The 17,489-nt window shown below is 41.9% G+C and overlaps 1 protein-coding gene across 4 annotated transcripts in view; it reads right to left on the bottom strand.

The window, feature by feature from the left end:
• The window catches only part of LOC126457841 (arrestin domain-containing protein 3-like), a 138,498-nt gene that overhangs the window by 98,502 nt on the left and 22,507 nt on the right, over positions 1 to 17,489 (bottom strand). For 3 of the 4 annotated variants that reach the window (XM_050094478.1, XM_050094477.1, XM_050094479.1), the window contains exons 2-3: positions 12,056 to 12,208; positions 10,799 to 11,010 (exon numbers count right to left, since the gene is read on the bottom strand). In XM_050094478.1, the coding sequence (XP_049950435.1) occupies positions 10,799 to 11,010; positions 12,056 to 12,208 (365 nt within the window). The remainder of the gene's footprint in view (positions 1 to 10,798; positions 11,011 to 12,055; positions 12,209 to 17,489) is intronic. The other variant, XM_050094480.1, reaches the window with a different exon arrangement.

Consider the following 17,489-nt stretch of genomic DNA (forward strand, 5'->3'; position numbering starts at 1 on the left):
ATGTGTTCGATAGGTATCAGTGAACTGGACCAATGATTATGTGCAGCTGTTCGATCACCCTCCTTGAAAATAGAAACGATCTGTAGCTTTGTCAAATTGTGTGGAATGCTTTATTGCTCCAATGATCTACAATGAATTGCTATTAGAAGGAAAGTATTTCTGTTACATAACCTATATAGACTCTTATAGGTGTATTCAGTGCTTGATTTGTAAAAAAAAGTGGTTCAAATACTGTGTCATTCCAGGGAGGTTTTTTTAAATTTAGATTCATTAAAACATTATTTTAATGACTTCCTGAGCATTTTAAAAGTATGAATACAACATCTGATTCATTTTGCTTCACCACAGCAAAAGTTCTATGGCATCATATCTCAAAATTTGCAGTTCAGATTTTTTCTTGTCAAAGGTACCATTACAGCATATCAATGTATATCATCACAAATCAAGCACTGGGTATACCATCAGACCCAGAAAAGACTGTATCTCATGTGATGAATCCGTCTAAGAAAGTGTTGTTCCACAATCTCTCTTCAGATTGACAAGATAAATGCTGTAAAAAAGAAGGGTGACAGTTTCTCAAAACTTCTGTCCACTGTGTTAATGATCAAATTCAAAGTTTGGTTTTCAACACATTTTTGAACTTTGATTCAACCTAGTTTAGAATCATGTTGTTCAGAAGGATTGGTCTTCCTGCCCCTTCTAGTATAAAATGTATTTTTACTCACTGACAGATCAATCCAACAAACTGGAAGAATTTTCATAATTTTATTTATTTTGATCCATCTCCATCTATTTTTTAGCACATAACTATGCAGTCCATCTGGGCATAGCTTCACATAACTAAAGGAATCCATGGAACTGAGATGAGACAGGACAGCAAAATTACTGATTAATGATTATTTTGTCTCAACAGACTAACACCTCCTTTCGTTCAGGCAGTTAAAGCAAGATACCCACCCACTGAAGCTTGTAATGTTCCACAATCATATTTAATACTTAATGCAGCTGATGAAACATGCACAAGGTTTATGACAGCAGGAGATGCCCAACAATAATCAGCCACTTTCAAGTACTTTGTATTTTCCATTGTCAGCTGAGCACTCTGTACAAGGCAAATGGAAATAGAGCCTTTTGTGGGTTTCTGAAACCAAATTTGCAAAGTAACTGTACCTTATGTCTTTTGTGGCATCATTTTATGTCAGTTGTGTGATTTTAGCACTGCCAGAGCCAGATGCCATGTCTTGCTGAAGTTTTGTCCCATGTATCACTGGAGTAAATGCAATCAACTTTACTGATAACACAGTTTAAGAAAGAGGAAGGAGGTTCTTTATAATATTGTAATCCATGACATTTCCTGTATTCAAACAGTGCTCCACAACATGCAATTTTATCAGTTGACTTTTTGTAAGTGTGTTGAAGTGTTTCAGGTTGGCTTGAGCTCCATGGTGGTTTGTTCTACTTCACCTCATGCAACAAACACTTAAATAAGTTGCCTTTATATACCAGGCATGTTGCTTACTGAATATTCAGTTACTGTTAAGTATTATGAATCAGGGTCCAGCTAGTCTATGCCCTGAATCTGGGTGCCCTCTTCCTCCAACTTCACTCAGACTTTGCCTCCTTACAGGCTGCAGATAAAGCTACTGAAAATTAACTTCATTCTCATTCACTCCACCACATAAATAAGAAGTGAGATTCAATGCAACTTCTTATGTTAACTTTAAATTACCACTCAATACACGATAAATGAGGACAGCTGCCACTTTTTATGGTGCCTCTCTGCATTATGTACATAGCAGATCTGATATTCAACTTGATAATTAACAATTACAATACATTTACTATCTTTGACATTTCATGTTCTCAATTTTCATGGAGCTCTTTCTTCTGCACTGCCCACTCCATGGAACTCCTATCTCCACCTCAGCAAGTAGGCTCATGTGACTGCTACCCACACCCGTACAGTCACTCAATCGTTAGATCTGGTATCAGCACCTATGATTTAAAATACCTCCCAGCAGTGGGGTGCTCACCTCTAATCGACTACTTTCAGTTACAAATATTTTTCTCTGATATATGTATTTAAGGACATGATACCTTTCATTCAAGGACTGGGATGTATCACTACGGCATATCTGTCTAACTTCACTGGAAGTTTACCTAATGTAGTGTTCTCTACACTAGCAGGATAGGAGCAACTAGTAAAATTGGTGATTGATGAGCACTAACTATATACAGGACATCAGATTTATTATAAAATCAAGATTCATATTACTGCTTCATCGTTCTGGAACAATGTTATTAGGGGATTTCAAAGAGTAGTTTACACATTAATATGGCATGCCAAGTACCTTTTATTGAATGCTGCACTATTTTTCAACATAGTCATCAAGTCTCAGTCAACAACTGTTGGAACATTCCTCAATGATAGAAATCTGCTCCTTCATCATGGAGCTATTTGAGAACAGCTGTGTGAATGTCATCATCATTGGAAAAACCTCATCCCCCATCTCCACATGATGTTTCTTCAGCCTGCCAAAAAGATGGAAATCCCATGGTGCAGGATCTGGACTTCCCAATCATCATCATCCACGTCTGTGTAGCCTTGGTCATATTGTTGGCACTATTTCATTATAACTGAACAAGATAATGCATATGTTTCTTATACCACAGAATTTCCCTGGGAATCTGTGTGCAATTCAGACTTTCACTCACAAGAATCTTACTGTACCACATGCTTCAACTTTGGAGTAAATTTCTGTTTGCCACGCCATTTCAGTCTCTCACTGTACTGCACCTACCATCTGGACCACAGCGAACTATGTAGGAAACATGGAACATGTACCCTCTTCTGACAATGTTCTACTCTTGTTGATGGTGGTGCTTTTCTGAACTGTACAGATTGTAGATATACTCACAACACATTTTCTGCTCCCATAATTTTCCTGGCCTCAACCTAAGGTAACATATTGTCCCCACACCCTCCACCCAACAGTTTCCACCTCTATGTCCCATCATCTCCTCCCCATTCTCATCTCCCACCCTATTTATTTTCAGGCCTCTGCAAATGTATCTATCTGTCTTTCCACACTCATCTCATTTTTTGTTCCTTTTTCCGCCAACACTCTGCCCCACAATCACCTGATGCTGCACCTGTTGTAGTCTAGTCCCTGCACACTCCACCAGACAGCATTCGTCTCTCTTCCCATCTGTACACTACTATCCCTTCCCATTCCCCGTCCCCTTTGCCTTCCTCTTCCACTTCCCCACCTCCTCCAGATTGCTGCTTGCAACTCACATGATGTGTTGCATTCCGGCCTGAGATGCTGGAGTTAAGGCTGTGGCTGAAAGCTGCATGTGAGTGTCTTTCAGTCGTGCCTGTCAGCAACTTGATGTGTCTTCTTTACAGTAAACAGCAATCTACCTTTTACTACATTTTTGGTGTTCCTTCCTGGAGTTTCCATGGTTTAATTTGTACAATGCATTAACAATAAATTATCACAACATGCTTAATACTATTTGCCAGCTAAATGTAATGTATTAAATTATCAGGAAAGCTACTATTTTGATAAAAGATATTGCTTCATCAGTTCTCTTAAATAGTTACTGATGTCTTCTAATGGTAGATCAATATTTACATAAATATAGTGACATTTTTCAGAGAAAATAGTAACCTACACCCAATAGCCTCCACAATGTCTACATCATGAGTAAAGTTTTAATTTCTTAAGCCAATGGCAATTTTTATTCATAAGGATTCAAAACATTTCAAGATAATTTCACTAGATTCATACAAGAGTCCATATGCCATCTCTTTTTTCCCTTACCCATAAAAGAAATGAAATGATTTTCCACAGCTAATTCTCATGCATGATCATAATGAAGAAGACAAATTTTAAAACCAAATACAACAACATATGTAAATGTAGTTGGGTGCAACTGCTGAGCACAAAAGAAGAAAAGAAACCACACACAAAAATATTTATTACTACAAAAAAACCAATTTCAGAATAATTCTAGCAATTCTATAAAGCACCAAAACGCTCAGTAGAAAAAGTCCTTATAAAATAATTTTAAAAATCCAAATGCTGCAGTCAAAAGTCCTTGTAAAATAATTTTAAAAATCCATTGTTGTAATAAATATATGCTAACTTCTCTATACTGCACATATTATCAAAAGTTCAGCAGTTAAAGCTTATAAATTTCTTGAACCAAATGCAGATATTGTTTTATATGCTATGGGAATAGTTGTTGATCCGGTGATCCCTGGTATTATATTGTATTTTGAGATCAGCATTTGAATACTTCATTCCATGTTTTTGAGAGACAGGGAACATGATAAATTTCTTTTAATACATTCTTCTCGGTAACATCACAAGTTGATGATATAAGCTCATGTTTGCATTTAAAGTGAATTTTGGTTTTCAAGTTGTGCTCTTTCTGACAAACACAATCCACAGCAAAAAGCAATCATGAACCTAAGTGTTATTTGAACACCTCAGAGATTTATTAGGTATAATGTTACTGCAGCTGGTTTGGCCATGATCCCTGTAAGCTATCCAGTTACTCAGTAGTTGGATAACATGAAATCTGAATCACTGTGCATTTTTGCTTAAGCAGTTCTGAGCTAGAGGCGAAATTTATCTGGAATGCTATAAAAGTATCCCAAGAAGAATTAAGACACAGACTTCAGTGTATAATCTTCTTGTATGAGATAAACATTCAGGTTCCAAGCAACATTACAATACAAAAATCAGAGTATCACAATTAATACTCGCATATATTAAAAGGGGAAAATTAGGCACATTCAATATGTATGGTATTCTAAAACAAAACTCCCTATTATCCCTCAAGCTGGTTCACCATTTTTCATAACAGTAGTTGGCATGCGATGCACTTTGTACATATGTAAAGAACAGCTGTCTTTATATTACCAGGGTAAACAACAGCTTACCATTAGTTTAATTAAACAATAATAAAATAAATTAAAATTCTGTGACCTAATCACTGCTAATTAAACAATAATAAAATAAACCTTTCATTGTATCCATTGCCACACACCGGTGGTGTTACCCCATGGTAATGGTCCATTCAAAGCATTAACTGGTGCTGTAGTTTCAGATCCCTGCCAATCACTTATTTGATTACTGTTTATCTTGTACATAACTGCCTCATTGTAGCTTGTGCTGATAGCTCAGTATTGGGTCATTTTCTTGGACTAATCGCAAATTTCTCGCCTAGCTTGCTGTTTATTTTATATTACTGCTGCTCACATGGACGTACGATAACACAACTTATTACTGTTTCAGCTGAAGCAATAGTGAAGGAGTAGGTATGGGCTCACAATCATAAAACAATGATAGAATGGTAGAAAACCATGTTACATATGAGTGGCACACTTTATACCACAGGTATGCCACCTTGAGGGTTAATGTATTCACTCTAAACTCCCAATAATGATCACTCCTCATGCCACAATATCAGTAACACAAAATCTGAAACAACAAAAGTTCCCAGAGAGATTGATTTTGGATGGGATATGGGTAAGTTTGTCTCTCTTTATGGAAGTTGAGATAATTTGTATACAACAATACAGTTTTGGAGTTGGACTGTACTTTCATGCAGTGTTTTTAGCAATAACTGTCCATTATAGATAACTGCATCACCTAGAAGAGTCTGTAATTAAAATAAACATTGTCACTAGGTTCTTAATACAGCACAAAATACACTCCTGGAAATTGAAATAAGAACACCGTGAATTCATTGTCCCAGGAAGGGGAAACTTTATTGACACATTCTTGGGGTCAGATACATCACATGATCACACTGACAGAACCACAGGCACATAGACACAGGCAACAGAGCATGCACAATGTCGGCACTAGTACAGGGTATATCCACCTTTCGCAGCAATGCAGGCTGCTATTCTCCCATGGAGATGATCGTAGAGATGCTGGATGTAGTCCTGTGGAACGGCTTGCCATGCCATTTCCACCTGGCGCCTCAGTTGGACCAGCGTTCGTGCTGACGTGCAGACCGCGTGAGACGACGCTTCATCCAGTCCCAAACATGCTCAATGGGGGACAGATCCGGAGATCTTGCTGGCCAGGGTAGTTGACTTACACCTTCTAGAGCACGTTGGGTGGCACGGGATACATGCGGACGTGCATTGTCCTGTTGGAACAGCAAGTTCCCTTGCCGGTCTAGGAATGGTAGAACGATGGGTTCGATGACGGTTTGGATGTACCGTGCACTATTCAGTGTCCCCTCGACAATCACCAGTGGTGTACGGCCAGTGTAGGAGATCGCTCCCCACACCATGATGCCGGGTGTTGGCCCTGTATGCCTCGGTCGTATGCAGTCCTGATTGTGGCGCTCACCTGCACGGCGCCAAGCACGCATACGACCATCATTGGCACCAAGGCAGAAGCGACTCTCATCGCTGAAGACGACATGTCTCCATTCGTCCCTCCATTCACGCCTGTCGCGACACCACTGGAGGCGGGCTGCACGATGTTGGGGCGTGAGCAGAAGACGGCCTAACGGTGTGCGGGACCGTAGCCCAGCTTCATGGAGATGGTTGCGAATGGTCCTCGCCGATACTCCAGGAGCAACAGTGTCCCTAATTTGCTGGGAAGTGGCGGTGCGGTCCCCTACGGCACTGCGTAGGATCCTACGGTCTTGGCGTGCATCCGTGCGTCGCTGCGGACCGGTCCCAGGTTGACGGGCACGTGCACCTTCCGCCGACCACTGGCGACAACATCGATGTACTGTGGAGACCTCACGCCCCACGTGTTGAGCAATTCGGCGGTACGCCCACCCGGCCTCCCGCATGCCCACTATACGCCCTCGCTCAAAGTCCGTCAACTGTACATACGGTTCACATCCATGCTGTCGCAGCATGCTACCAGTGTTAAAGACTGCGATGGAGCTCCGTATGCCACGGGAAACTGGCTGACACTGACGGCGGCGGTGCACAAATGCTGCGCAGCTAGCGCCATTCGACGGCCAACACCGCAGTTCCTGGTGTGTCCGCTGTGCCGTGCGTGTGATCATTGCTTGTACAGCCCTCTCGCAGTGTCTGGAGCAAGTATGGTGGGTCTGACACACCGGTGTCAATGTGTTCTTTTTTCCATTTCCAGGAGTGTAGTATTGCAATGTAACATTTCTGTGACATGCACCCAAAGTTACTTCTGCCTCTTGTGATGAATTCTCACCTAAGATCACATTCTGTAGTCAAACTTATGAAACATCCTCTGTCATCTCACCGACACATTTTGATAACACACACAAACGCATTTCCTCTAGATAACTTCAGTGCAATCCGGAATAAGAAGATTTCAGAAAGTTAAGAAGCACTCAATTAACCTAGTGTCTTTAACTGTGGAATCTTCATCATTTTCAAAATAACATGAAAGTCATGCAGGATGCAAAGAAAGTTTTATGCGCAAACTAAAATAATAAATATAAATTCTTCATTAAAGCCATAATCAAACAATGAAAAGCCCTGGATGGAATAACAACAATAGGGAAAGGACAGGTCACTTCTCACTGCATAGAGGAGACACCAAGTCACAGACAGGCACATTGAAAATTATACTACAAGTATTTCAGCTTTTGGATGAAGTTCTTCCTCAGAAGCAGAACTCCCTTTCATTCACACGACTGACACACACATGTTTACTGCATCTGGCCCTTGCACCCGACTCTGATTGTATCTGACATGAGCAGCAATCTGCTTGAATGGGTGGTGGGTTAAGGAGTAGGCATGGAATGGGGAGGGGGAGGAATAGCAGGGTAGATTTGGGTGAAGATGTTAGGGCTGCCTGTGTGAGCATAAAGGGAGCTGGTGGGGACAGGATAGGGCTGCTAGGTGCAGCCTTGGGAGGCTGAGCTGGGGTAGCAGGAAGGCAGAAGGGAAAGAAGTAGAGAAGAGAATAGAACTTTTAGGTGCAATGGTGGGATACAAAGTGTTTATGTACTGAAATGGGAGCAGGGATGGGGGTAGGAGGCAGGGACTAACAAAGGTTGGAAGGTTGTGGCCCTGTGGGTAGGAGGGGGCAGGAGGGGGCGGGGGGGAGGTTAGGGAATGAAGGATATATAGTAAGGAGAGTTCCCAGAAAAGTTAGTATTGGTGGGAAGAACCCAGATGGCGCAAACTGTGAAACAGTTATTAAAGTGAAGATCATCATATTGGGTGGCATGTCCAGCAACTGAGTGGTCCAGCTGTCCTTCGGCCACAGTTTGGCAGTGGTTGTTCATGTGAGCAGAGCTTGTTAGTAGTAATTCCCACATAGAATGTGGCACTGCAGTTGAAGTTAAGTTTGTTGATCACATGACTGCTTTCAAAAGTGACCCTTCCTTTGATGGGGTAGGAGATGCCAGTAACAGGACTGTAGTAGGATGTGGAGGAGGAAGTATGGGACAAGTCTTTCATCTGGGTCTATCACACAGATATGAGATATGAAGTAAGGGCTTAGGAGCAGGGGCAGAGTAGTGACAGACAAGAATACTGTGTAGATTGGGCAGGTGGTAGAATACCAGCATGGGAGGGGTGGGGAGGATATTCCCCCAACCCATCTCTGCCCCAGTGGTTTTCTGCCACATACCCAATCTATACAATTCTTATCCCTGCTCCACCACCTCACAATATTTCTTTTCCCCACTATACTCCCTATTCCTCCCACAGTGGCATTCCACTGCCCACCCAATCTACACAATCTCCTTGTCTATTCCTATTCCACTAATGCTTGTTTCATGACTCTTATTCCTGCAATAGGCCAAAATTCTAGAACTGTTCAATACATCCTCCCACTTCCACCTCTTCCAGTCTCTCCACTGGCATCTCCCACCCACCCAAGGCAGGGCCACCTATGAAAGCAGTCATATGATCTACAAACTTAGGTGCAACCACTGTACCGCATCATATGTATGCATGATGCGAAAATCAAGAAACATGCACATAATGTCAGAAATCCTTACATTTGTCCTCTAGCCATTCCTGCTTAGCCATTTTGCACTTCCTATCAATCTCATTTTTGAGACGTTTGTATTCCTTTTTACCTGCTTCACTTGCTGCATTTTTGTATTTTCTCCTTTCATCAAATTAAATTCAGTATCTCTTCCGTTACCCAAGGATTTCTACTAGCCCCTTCTTCTACTTGATCCTCTGCTGCCTTCACTACTTCATCCCTCAAAGCTACCCATTCTTCTTCTACTGTATTTATTTCCCCCATTCCTGTCAATTGCTCCCTTATGCTCTCCCTGAAACTCTGTACAACCTCTGGTTCTTTCAGTTTATCCAGGTCCCATCTCCTTAAATTCCCACCTTTTTGCAGTTTCTTCAGTTTTAATCTACAGTTCATAACCAATAGATTGTGGTCAGAGTCCACATCTGCCCCTGGAAATGTCTTACAATTTAAAATCTGGTTCCTAAATACTAGAAGAAAAAATGACATTCATTACTCAACATCAAGGTTGTCTTTAGCACAGAAAGGGATGCACAATGCTGCAACAAAAATTTTTGAGCACTTACCCAGTGATATAAAATGTCTAACAGACACCAAGGTAAAAACCTGAAAAAGTTTCTCCTTGAAAACTCTTTCTATTCTGTATAAGAATTGCTATGTTTGTAACGTGTAAAAGGTGGTGGGTAGAAACTGCTAACTCAATCTGTATATGGTGATGTTTAGAGTACAAATAGATGTACAAATTAATTTGCAATAACTAACTAAATAGCTAACATGACTACTGTCATGCTGTCTGACCAACAGCCACCATCAAACTGGCCAAGAGAACATATCAGCCAACATTGTGTGCTTCACTTTAATGACTGCCTCACAGACAGTGCCATAGGGATATCAGAATCTTTTGCACAAAGACTAGCTTTTCTGGGCTACACATGCAGGAATTCTCCCTCAGTCCTGTAACCCCCCCCCCCCCCATACACACACATACACAGTCTTCAAACTTCGTAAGTCCCTGTCCTCCACCTGCCTATCCCCCTCTCTGTTTCCACCAAAGTGCACACATGCCTTCCATACCACCACTGCACTTTCAAGTCCTTTTCTCTTCTCCACCTCTCCCCCTCCATTTCCCTCTCCCCCTTCCTCCCTGCCCACAGCACAGCCTTCCAATGCTGCACCTAGCAGCCTTAAGCTTTCACCACCATGTCCCTGCACACTCCAACAGGCAACACTATCATCTTCCCATACCTCTAACCTGTTATCCCTCCCCTTCCCTACCCTACCCCTCACCTGTCCTTACCTGCACCATCAACACCAGCAGATTGCTGCTCACATGAGACACAGTCACAATTGGGTTCTAGTGGCTGGAGACAATAGCCATGCGTGTGAGGGGTTTTTTTATGTGTGAGAGTTCTACCTTGTGAGGAAGCACTTTGTTCAAAAGCTTAAATATTTATAGCATTATTTTCATTGCATCTGTCTGTGATTCAGTGTCTCCTCTACGTGGTGTGTAGCAAATCTATCATTTCCATACTGACCTTAACGTCATAGGTAGTTTAAAAGATTCATATTCTTAATTTTTGTTATCAAATTTAGGTCATACTAGTATTTAGTAATTGTAAATGTACATTAGGTATTCGTACAGGAACAGAACAAAATAAGATAGGATATTATGTCTATAATAGGAAATATAAAAAAATAATGTACCTCACTACAAGTTATCTGACATAATGGTGTCCTTAATAAATGGCTTAGTCATTCAAAACACAGTATACTACTAAGTTAATGATGCCATGCCACCTGCTTACGTGCACTAATGTAATGTAACATACCTTGACCAAGGGATCCTTATTCAAATCTAAATGTGACAAAACAGTGAAGAAAGCTTTAACTGTATCGTCAAATGCCCATACACGATTCATTTTTGCTCTGACCATGTAACGAATGTTACCATTTATCCCCTCAAATGAGGATGGCAGATTTTCTGGTAGTATAACAGAAAAATTATAAATATGCTCTCCTGGTGGAAGTATGATCTCCTGAGCTGAAACCAACATTTTGAATCAAGTTTAAAACCTTGTTAGTAAATGTAGCTGTAAGTAAAGACAGCACAATTTGAGGGGTCAGTAACCTTTATATCAACAAGTCTCTTACTAACATGAAGACATCAAATGTTCAATCATGATGCAAATATATTGGAGCAAGGGTATAAATAAAAAGTGCAGTTGAGCCTCATGCACTGTACTTTTTGATTGTAGCCTAGTGTCACTTAACTCTCTTATAAAAAGGTACTTGGAGTAACAGTAACATACACGGTGTGTGGGTTAAAATATTTCATTTTAGATGGAATCTGCAGGGTGGGAAAATATAACACTTCTCATAAGGTATAAGTGGCTACATAGAGTCTTCTAAACATCCAAGTGAAAGACAGATTGGTTTTAAAGAGCTGTCTGACTGTATCAGTTGTTTTGTGTGAAATGTGCACTGCACAGTAATATCTCTATTAATCTTCTCTGGTGCACTCTCAACACTACTTCTGAGTTTGTGGATGAGGCTCTGTCCAGACTAACATGTAACATTCTGTCCGTCCTTTAGTTTTCAATCCAGTTGTTTTTCTTCCTGTATGTCTCAAAGTGCACAGTTTTAAGATACCTTCAAATGCAAAGTAAAAATAGAAATATCTACTTTTTAAACTTATATTCTACAACCTGGAGTTTCCAATTTTATGTCTATTTACCCTGTTTCAAAATAAAGATCAGACCAAAGCTTTTCTGCCAGCAATAAAGCTATGCATCTTCCTCTTAAAAGTTATCATATGCACATACACATACTCATACCATTTGAGAACTGAACGTCTGAATGGTAAAGGGCTCTGGGAAAAATGTACACCCAGTATGAATGTGCACTTTTAATTTCGTCAAAAATATATTGATTGTTAGCTTATGACTGTACCTGTTACAAATCACCTGATAAGTAAAACACATTACATACAGTAACTTGTAACAACTTGTGTTTAATTTTCCATCTGAAATGAAATTTAATCATAAACAATATCTCTAAGTAATTGGAAATACATAAAAGACACTTACATGGACCACCAACTAAGTACATTTTTGTCATGAGGTAGTTTTCATGTGCTGAATATGTAGTATAGACAGTATGAGACTTGCCATCACTGTCTGTTTCTGAATCCGATTCAGTCCAGCTTACATTGGCATCACCTCTAAATTTTGCAGAAATATCTGTGTCAGAGACAATTAAAATATTGTGAAAAATTTTGAAACAATTTTGGTAAGAAACAATCATGATATAAATGCAGAAAAATAATGACACATTAAAGAAATGTCAAAATTATAGAGCAAAATATTTAATGAAACCTACACCACATAGCGGAGATGATGAGTGGCAGATAGACGCAACAAAAAGACTGTCACAAATGACCTTTGGGCTAACAAGGCCTTTGTCAAAAACAGACCCCCCCCCCTCACACACACACACACACAGTTTCTGGCAGCTGAAGCCACACTACGAGCAGTAGCAAATGATGGTCTATACATGTATATTAGCCATGAGGCAAGGGATTGGAAGCAGGGGCTACGTAGGAATGGGCGAGGATATCACATAGGTCCAGTGGACAGTGGAATGCCACTCTGGGAGCAGTGGGAAGGATAGTGGGTAGCACACTTCTCATTTCAGGGCATGACAAAAGGTAGTCATAATGTAATTCAGTTGTTCCTGTCATGGGTGGTGTTGAGCCACAAAGGAAATGCTCCTCTGTGGCCAGACACTGAGATTTTTGGAGGCTGTGGGTGACGGGAAAGATAAGGTATAGGAGATCTGCTTTTGTACAACATTGGGAGGACAATTACAGTCTGTAAAGACTTCAGTGAGACCCTCGGTATATTTCGACAGGGACCACTCATCATCACAGATGTGGCAGCCATGGGTGGCTAGACTGTATGAAAGGGACTTCCTGGAATGGGACAGGTGGCAGCTGTCGATGTGAAGGTATTGCTGGTGTTTGGTGGGTCTGATATGGAGAGAGGTACTGATCTACATCATCTTAGAGGAGGAGATCAAGACTGAGGACAATAGCAATGGGCAAGGCACCATGTGGTAAAGGAACAGGAACTATGGAGAGTCTGTGGAGGAAATGGTTGGTATCTTTTATATAGGAGGGTAGGTTGCAGGTAATGGGTCATCTGTGTTGGTCTATGAGAGCAGAGATTTTCTCAGTGGGGGCACAGTAACTGGCCAAATTGGGTTTCCTGAGTGGTTCGGTTTATGGACTTTAGGAAGCATGTAGAAAATAGGGAGTGTGGGGAGAGGTAGGGATGAGGATAGAGATGGACTTCAGGGAGAGGTTCTGGGTTGGGCCTAAGGATTTGAGATGAGACTGGAGATCCTGCTGGGTTTCTGGTATGGGTTCACTGTGGCAGAGTTTGTAGGTGGATGAAACTGACAGCTGGCAAAGTCCTTCTGCCAGGTAATCATTGCAGTTCAAAACAACAATGGCAGAGCCTTTGTCAACAGGTAGGATCAGTTTTTAGGTGGTGGACTGTGGTTCTTTCTGCGAATGTAATGATAGTATGCATGTTTACCAATTTCAGGAATGATGATGAGGCAAGGTTCAAGGTTAAAAAATTCTGGAAAGTTAACAGGGGGTAATTTTGGGGCAGTGAGGATGGATCATAGTTGGATGGAAGAGTGAACTGAGTCAGATAGGGTTCAACATTGGTCTTTGGTTGAGTCTGATTGGTAGGGTTGGTGGTGAGAAAGTGCTTCCACTGTAGAGACCTGGAGATGTGGAGAAGGAGAGAAGGTCTTTAACATGTCCTGCATGACTGAATTTGGGAGTGAGGCAAAAGGTGAGGCCTTTGAAAAGGACTGATATTTCTGCAGGGCTAAAGCTTTTGGACAAAAGTTTCATGACTGTGTTTCAGGTCTGTTCAGGTTCTGGAGTCTGTGTGCTGGTGGGAGTGGGTTTTGGAGGCTGGTGTAAATGTAACAGGTCTGTGAGACAGGTTTTGTCAGATATGAGGGGCCATGGAGGAGGTTTGGAGGTTATTGTATAGGTGGCGGACAGTGATAGCCTGAGGCGGGAGTAGGAACTGAGCAGGGTGGAAGTTTTTTGAGGTGGTGTTGTGCATTTTGCTCTAGGTACTGGAAGGCAAGAGTTTCAATGAATGTGTTTTATGGGATCTAGGAACTTGGGATTGCATAGCTGGAGAATTTTACAGATGGATAGGAGATATTGCAAGGAGATATGGGCCTGATTGCTATGGCTTTGCTGGGCTATGTTGGGGAGGGCTAAGGATTGACAGAATCTTTACAGGTGGATATCATAATGGAAGGAATGTGACAGATGGAGAAGGGTAATTTGATGGTAAGACTGTTTGGGAGGATTCCATGCAAGAACAGTACGTGGGACTGAGTTCTGGCTAGAGATAATGAAACTTAATTACATCAGATGAAGAAACAAGGATCAAAGGTGGTGGGAAAATGCAAAAAATACATAATAGCGTAGAATTGCGTCTGAAAAAAATTTCGAAAATAATAGCTTCTCTCCATCCATAAAATTCTCATGCTATGCAATCCCAAATTTCTTGATCCCATAATACACACTGAAACTCTTGCCCTCCAGGACCTACAGCAACATGCACAAAGCCACCTCAAAAAACTTTCCACCTTGCTCAGTTCCTACTCCTGCCTTAGGCTATCACTGGCCACCAACTCTACAATAACCTCTGAAACTCCTCCATGGCCCCTCATAGCTGACAAAACCTGTCTCTCAGTCCTACTACATTTACGCTACCCTCCAAAAATCCCTCCCACCAGAACACAGAATCCAGAACCTAAACAGACCTGAAAAACAGTCATGAAATATTCCTCCAAAAGCCTTAGCCCTGCAGAAATATCAGTCCTTTCCAAAGGTTTCACCTTTTGCCCCACCCCCAAATTCAATCATGCAGAACTTGTTAACCTTTTAACTGCTCTGGACGTGTTAATGTGCGCCTTTGTACTTTTCCTTGTGTGTGCTGAACGTGTTTATGTACGCCATCAGTCCTTCTACCTGGTACTCTACACATAGACACGTTCGGAATACCAGGTAGAAGGACTGGTGGTGCACGTACACACGTTCAGCACACACAAGGACAAGTACAAAGGTGCATGCGTTTACACGTCCAGAGCAGTTAAAGGGTTAAAGACCTTCTCCACATCTCCAATTTCCTTCAGTGGAAACACTTTTTCGCCACCAACCCTACCAATCAGACTCAACCAAAGATCAATGTTTAACCCTGTCTGACTCAGTTCACTCCTCCATCAAACCATGATCCACTTCCACTGCCCCCAAATCACCCCCTGTTAACTTTCCAGAATTTATTAACCTCAAACCTTGCCTTACCATCATTCCCCAAATCTCTCAACAAGCAAACAAACACATAGAACCACAATCCACCACCTACAAAAATTATTCCAACCTTATAATCCTACCTGCTGACAAATGCTCCACCACTGATTTTTTGAACTGCAATGATTACCTGGCAGAAGGACTTCCCCAACAGACAGATTCATCCACATACAAACCCTGCCACAGTGACACCATTCCCGAAATCCAGCAGAATCTCTAGTCTCTCCTAAGACCCTTAGGCCCATCCCAGAACCTCTCCCTAGAGCCCATCTCTCTCCTCGCCCCTACCACTCCCCACACTCCTACTTTCTACATGCTTCCTAAAGTCCATAACGCCAATCACTCATTATACCACACTGTGGTTGGTTCTGTGCCCCCACTGAGAGAGTCCCTGCTCTCTTAGACCAACACCTTCAGCAACACCTGCAACCTACTTCCTATATAAAAGATACCAACCATTCCATCCACAGACTTTCAACAGTTCCTGTTCTCTTAGCACCTGGTGCCCTGCTTGTTGCTATTGATGCCACCTCCCTTTACACTAACATCCCTAATGTCCATGGCCTTACCACTATTGAACAATACCTTTCCCAATGCCCAATGGAGTCTGAACCAACAACCTCCTTCCTAGTCACCATGACCAACTTTATCCTCATCCAAAATTACGTCTCCTTTGAAGGCATTACCTACAAACAAATCTGGGATATATCTATAGGCACCCACATGGCATCATCCTGTGCCACATATTCATGGACCATACAGAGGAATCCTTTCTAAACACCCAGAAACGAACCCCTCATCTTGCTCACATTTATTGATGACACATGATGTAAGGTAAGGACAAACTATCCACATTCCTCCAGAACCTCAACACCTTCTCCAACATTCACTTCACCTGATCCTACTCAACCCAACAAGCCACCTTTCTCAGTGTTGACCTCCACCTCAAAGATGGTTACAACAGTACCTCTGTCCATATCACACCTACCAACCACCAGCAATACCTCAAATTCCACAGCTGCCACTCTTTCCATACCAGGCAGTCCCTTCCATAAAGCCTTGCCACCCACTGCTGTCGCATCTGTGGTGATTAGCGGTCCCTTTCAAAATATATCGAGGGTCTCACTGAGGGCTTTACAGACTGTAATGATCCTCTCAATCTTGTACAAAAACAGACCTCCCGCACCTTATCTTTCCAGTCACACACAACATCCCAAAATCCCACCATCTGGCCACAGAGGAGCATTTCTCTTGTTGCACAGCACCACCCAGGACTGGAGCAACTGAATTACATTCTCCACCAGGCTTTTGACTATGTCTCGTCATGTCCTAAAATGAGAAATGTGTTATCCACTATCCTTCCAACCCCTCCCACAGTGGCATTCCACCACCCACCAAACCTTCAGAACATCCTCGTCCATCCCTAAACAATCCCTGCTCCCAACCCCTTGCCTCACAGCTTATATCCCTGTACAGACTGAGATGCAAGACTTGTCCCATACATCCTCCCACCACCACCTGCTGCAGTTTGGTCACAAGCATCACCTAACCCATCAAAGGCAGGGCCACCTGTGAAACCATTCATGTGATCTACAAGCTAAGAAGCAACCACTGTGCTGCATTCTACATGGGAATGACAACCAAAATGCTGTCTGTCCACATCAATCACCATCGACAAACTGTGGTTAAGAAACAACTGGACCGACCTGTTACTGAGCACACTGCTCAACATGATGTTCTTCATTTCAATGGCTACTTCACAGCCTGTGCCACCTGGATTTTTCCCACCAGCACAAGTTTTTCTGAACTGCATGGGTGGGAACTTACCTTGCAATATATGCTACATTCCCGTAACCCACCTGGCCACAAACTTCATTAGTCATTGTCCTTATCCACCTAGCCTCTTCCCTGTTCCCATTCCAGCACTACACAGCCTTCTACTCCACCAATGCAACCACAGTCTTTTTACTCCTTTCCTTTTCCTTCAAGTTAATCAAAAAGCTGAGTTATGCCTACTTTACACTTACTGGTTTCTCACTGCATTGACCTACAGATGGCTTTACAAGCATACTTAGCATACTTCCACTATGGTATCTTATAATATTTTGGGT

The sequence above is a fragment of the Schistocerca serialis genome, chromosome 2 (assembly GCF_023864345.2).
Source record: "Schistocerca serialis cubense isolate TAMUIC-IGC-003099 chromosome 2, iqSchSeri2.2, whole genome shotgun sequence".
NCBI lineage: Eukaryota > Metazoa > Arthropoda > Insecta > Orthoptera > Acrididae > Schistocerca > Schistocerca serialis.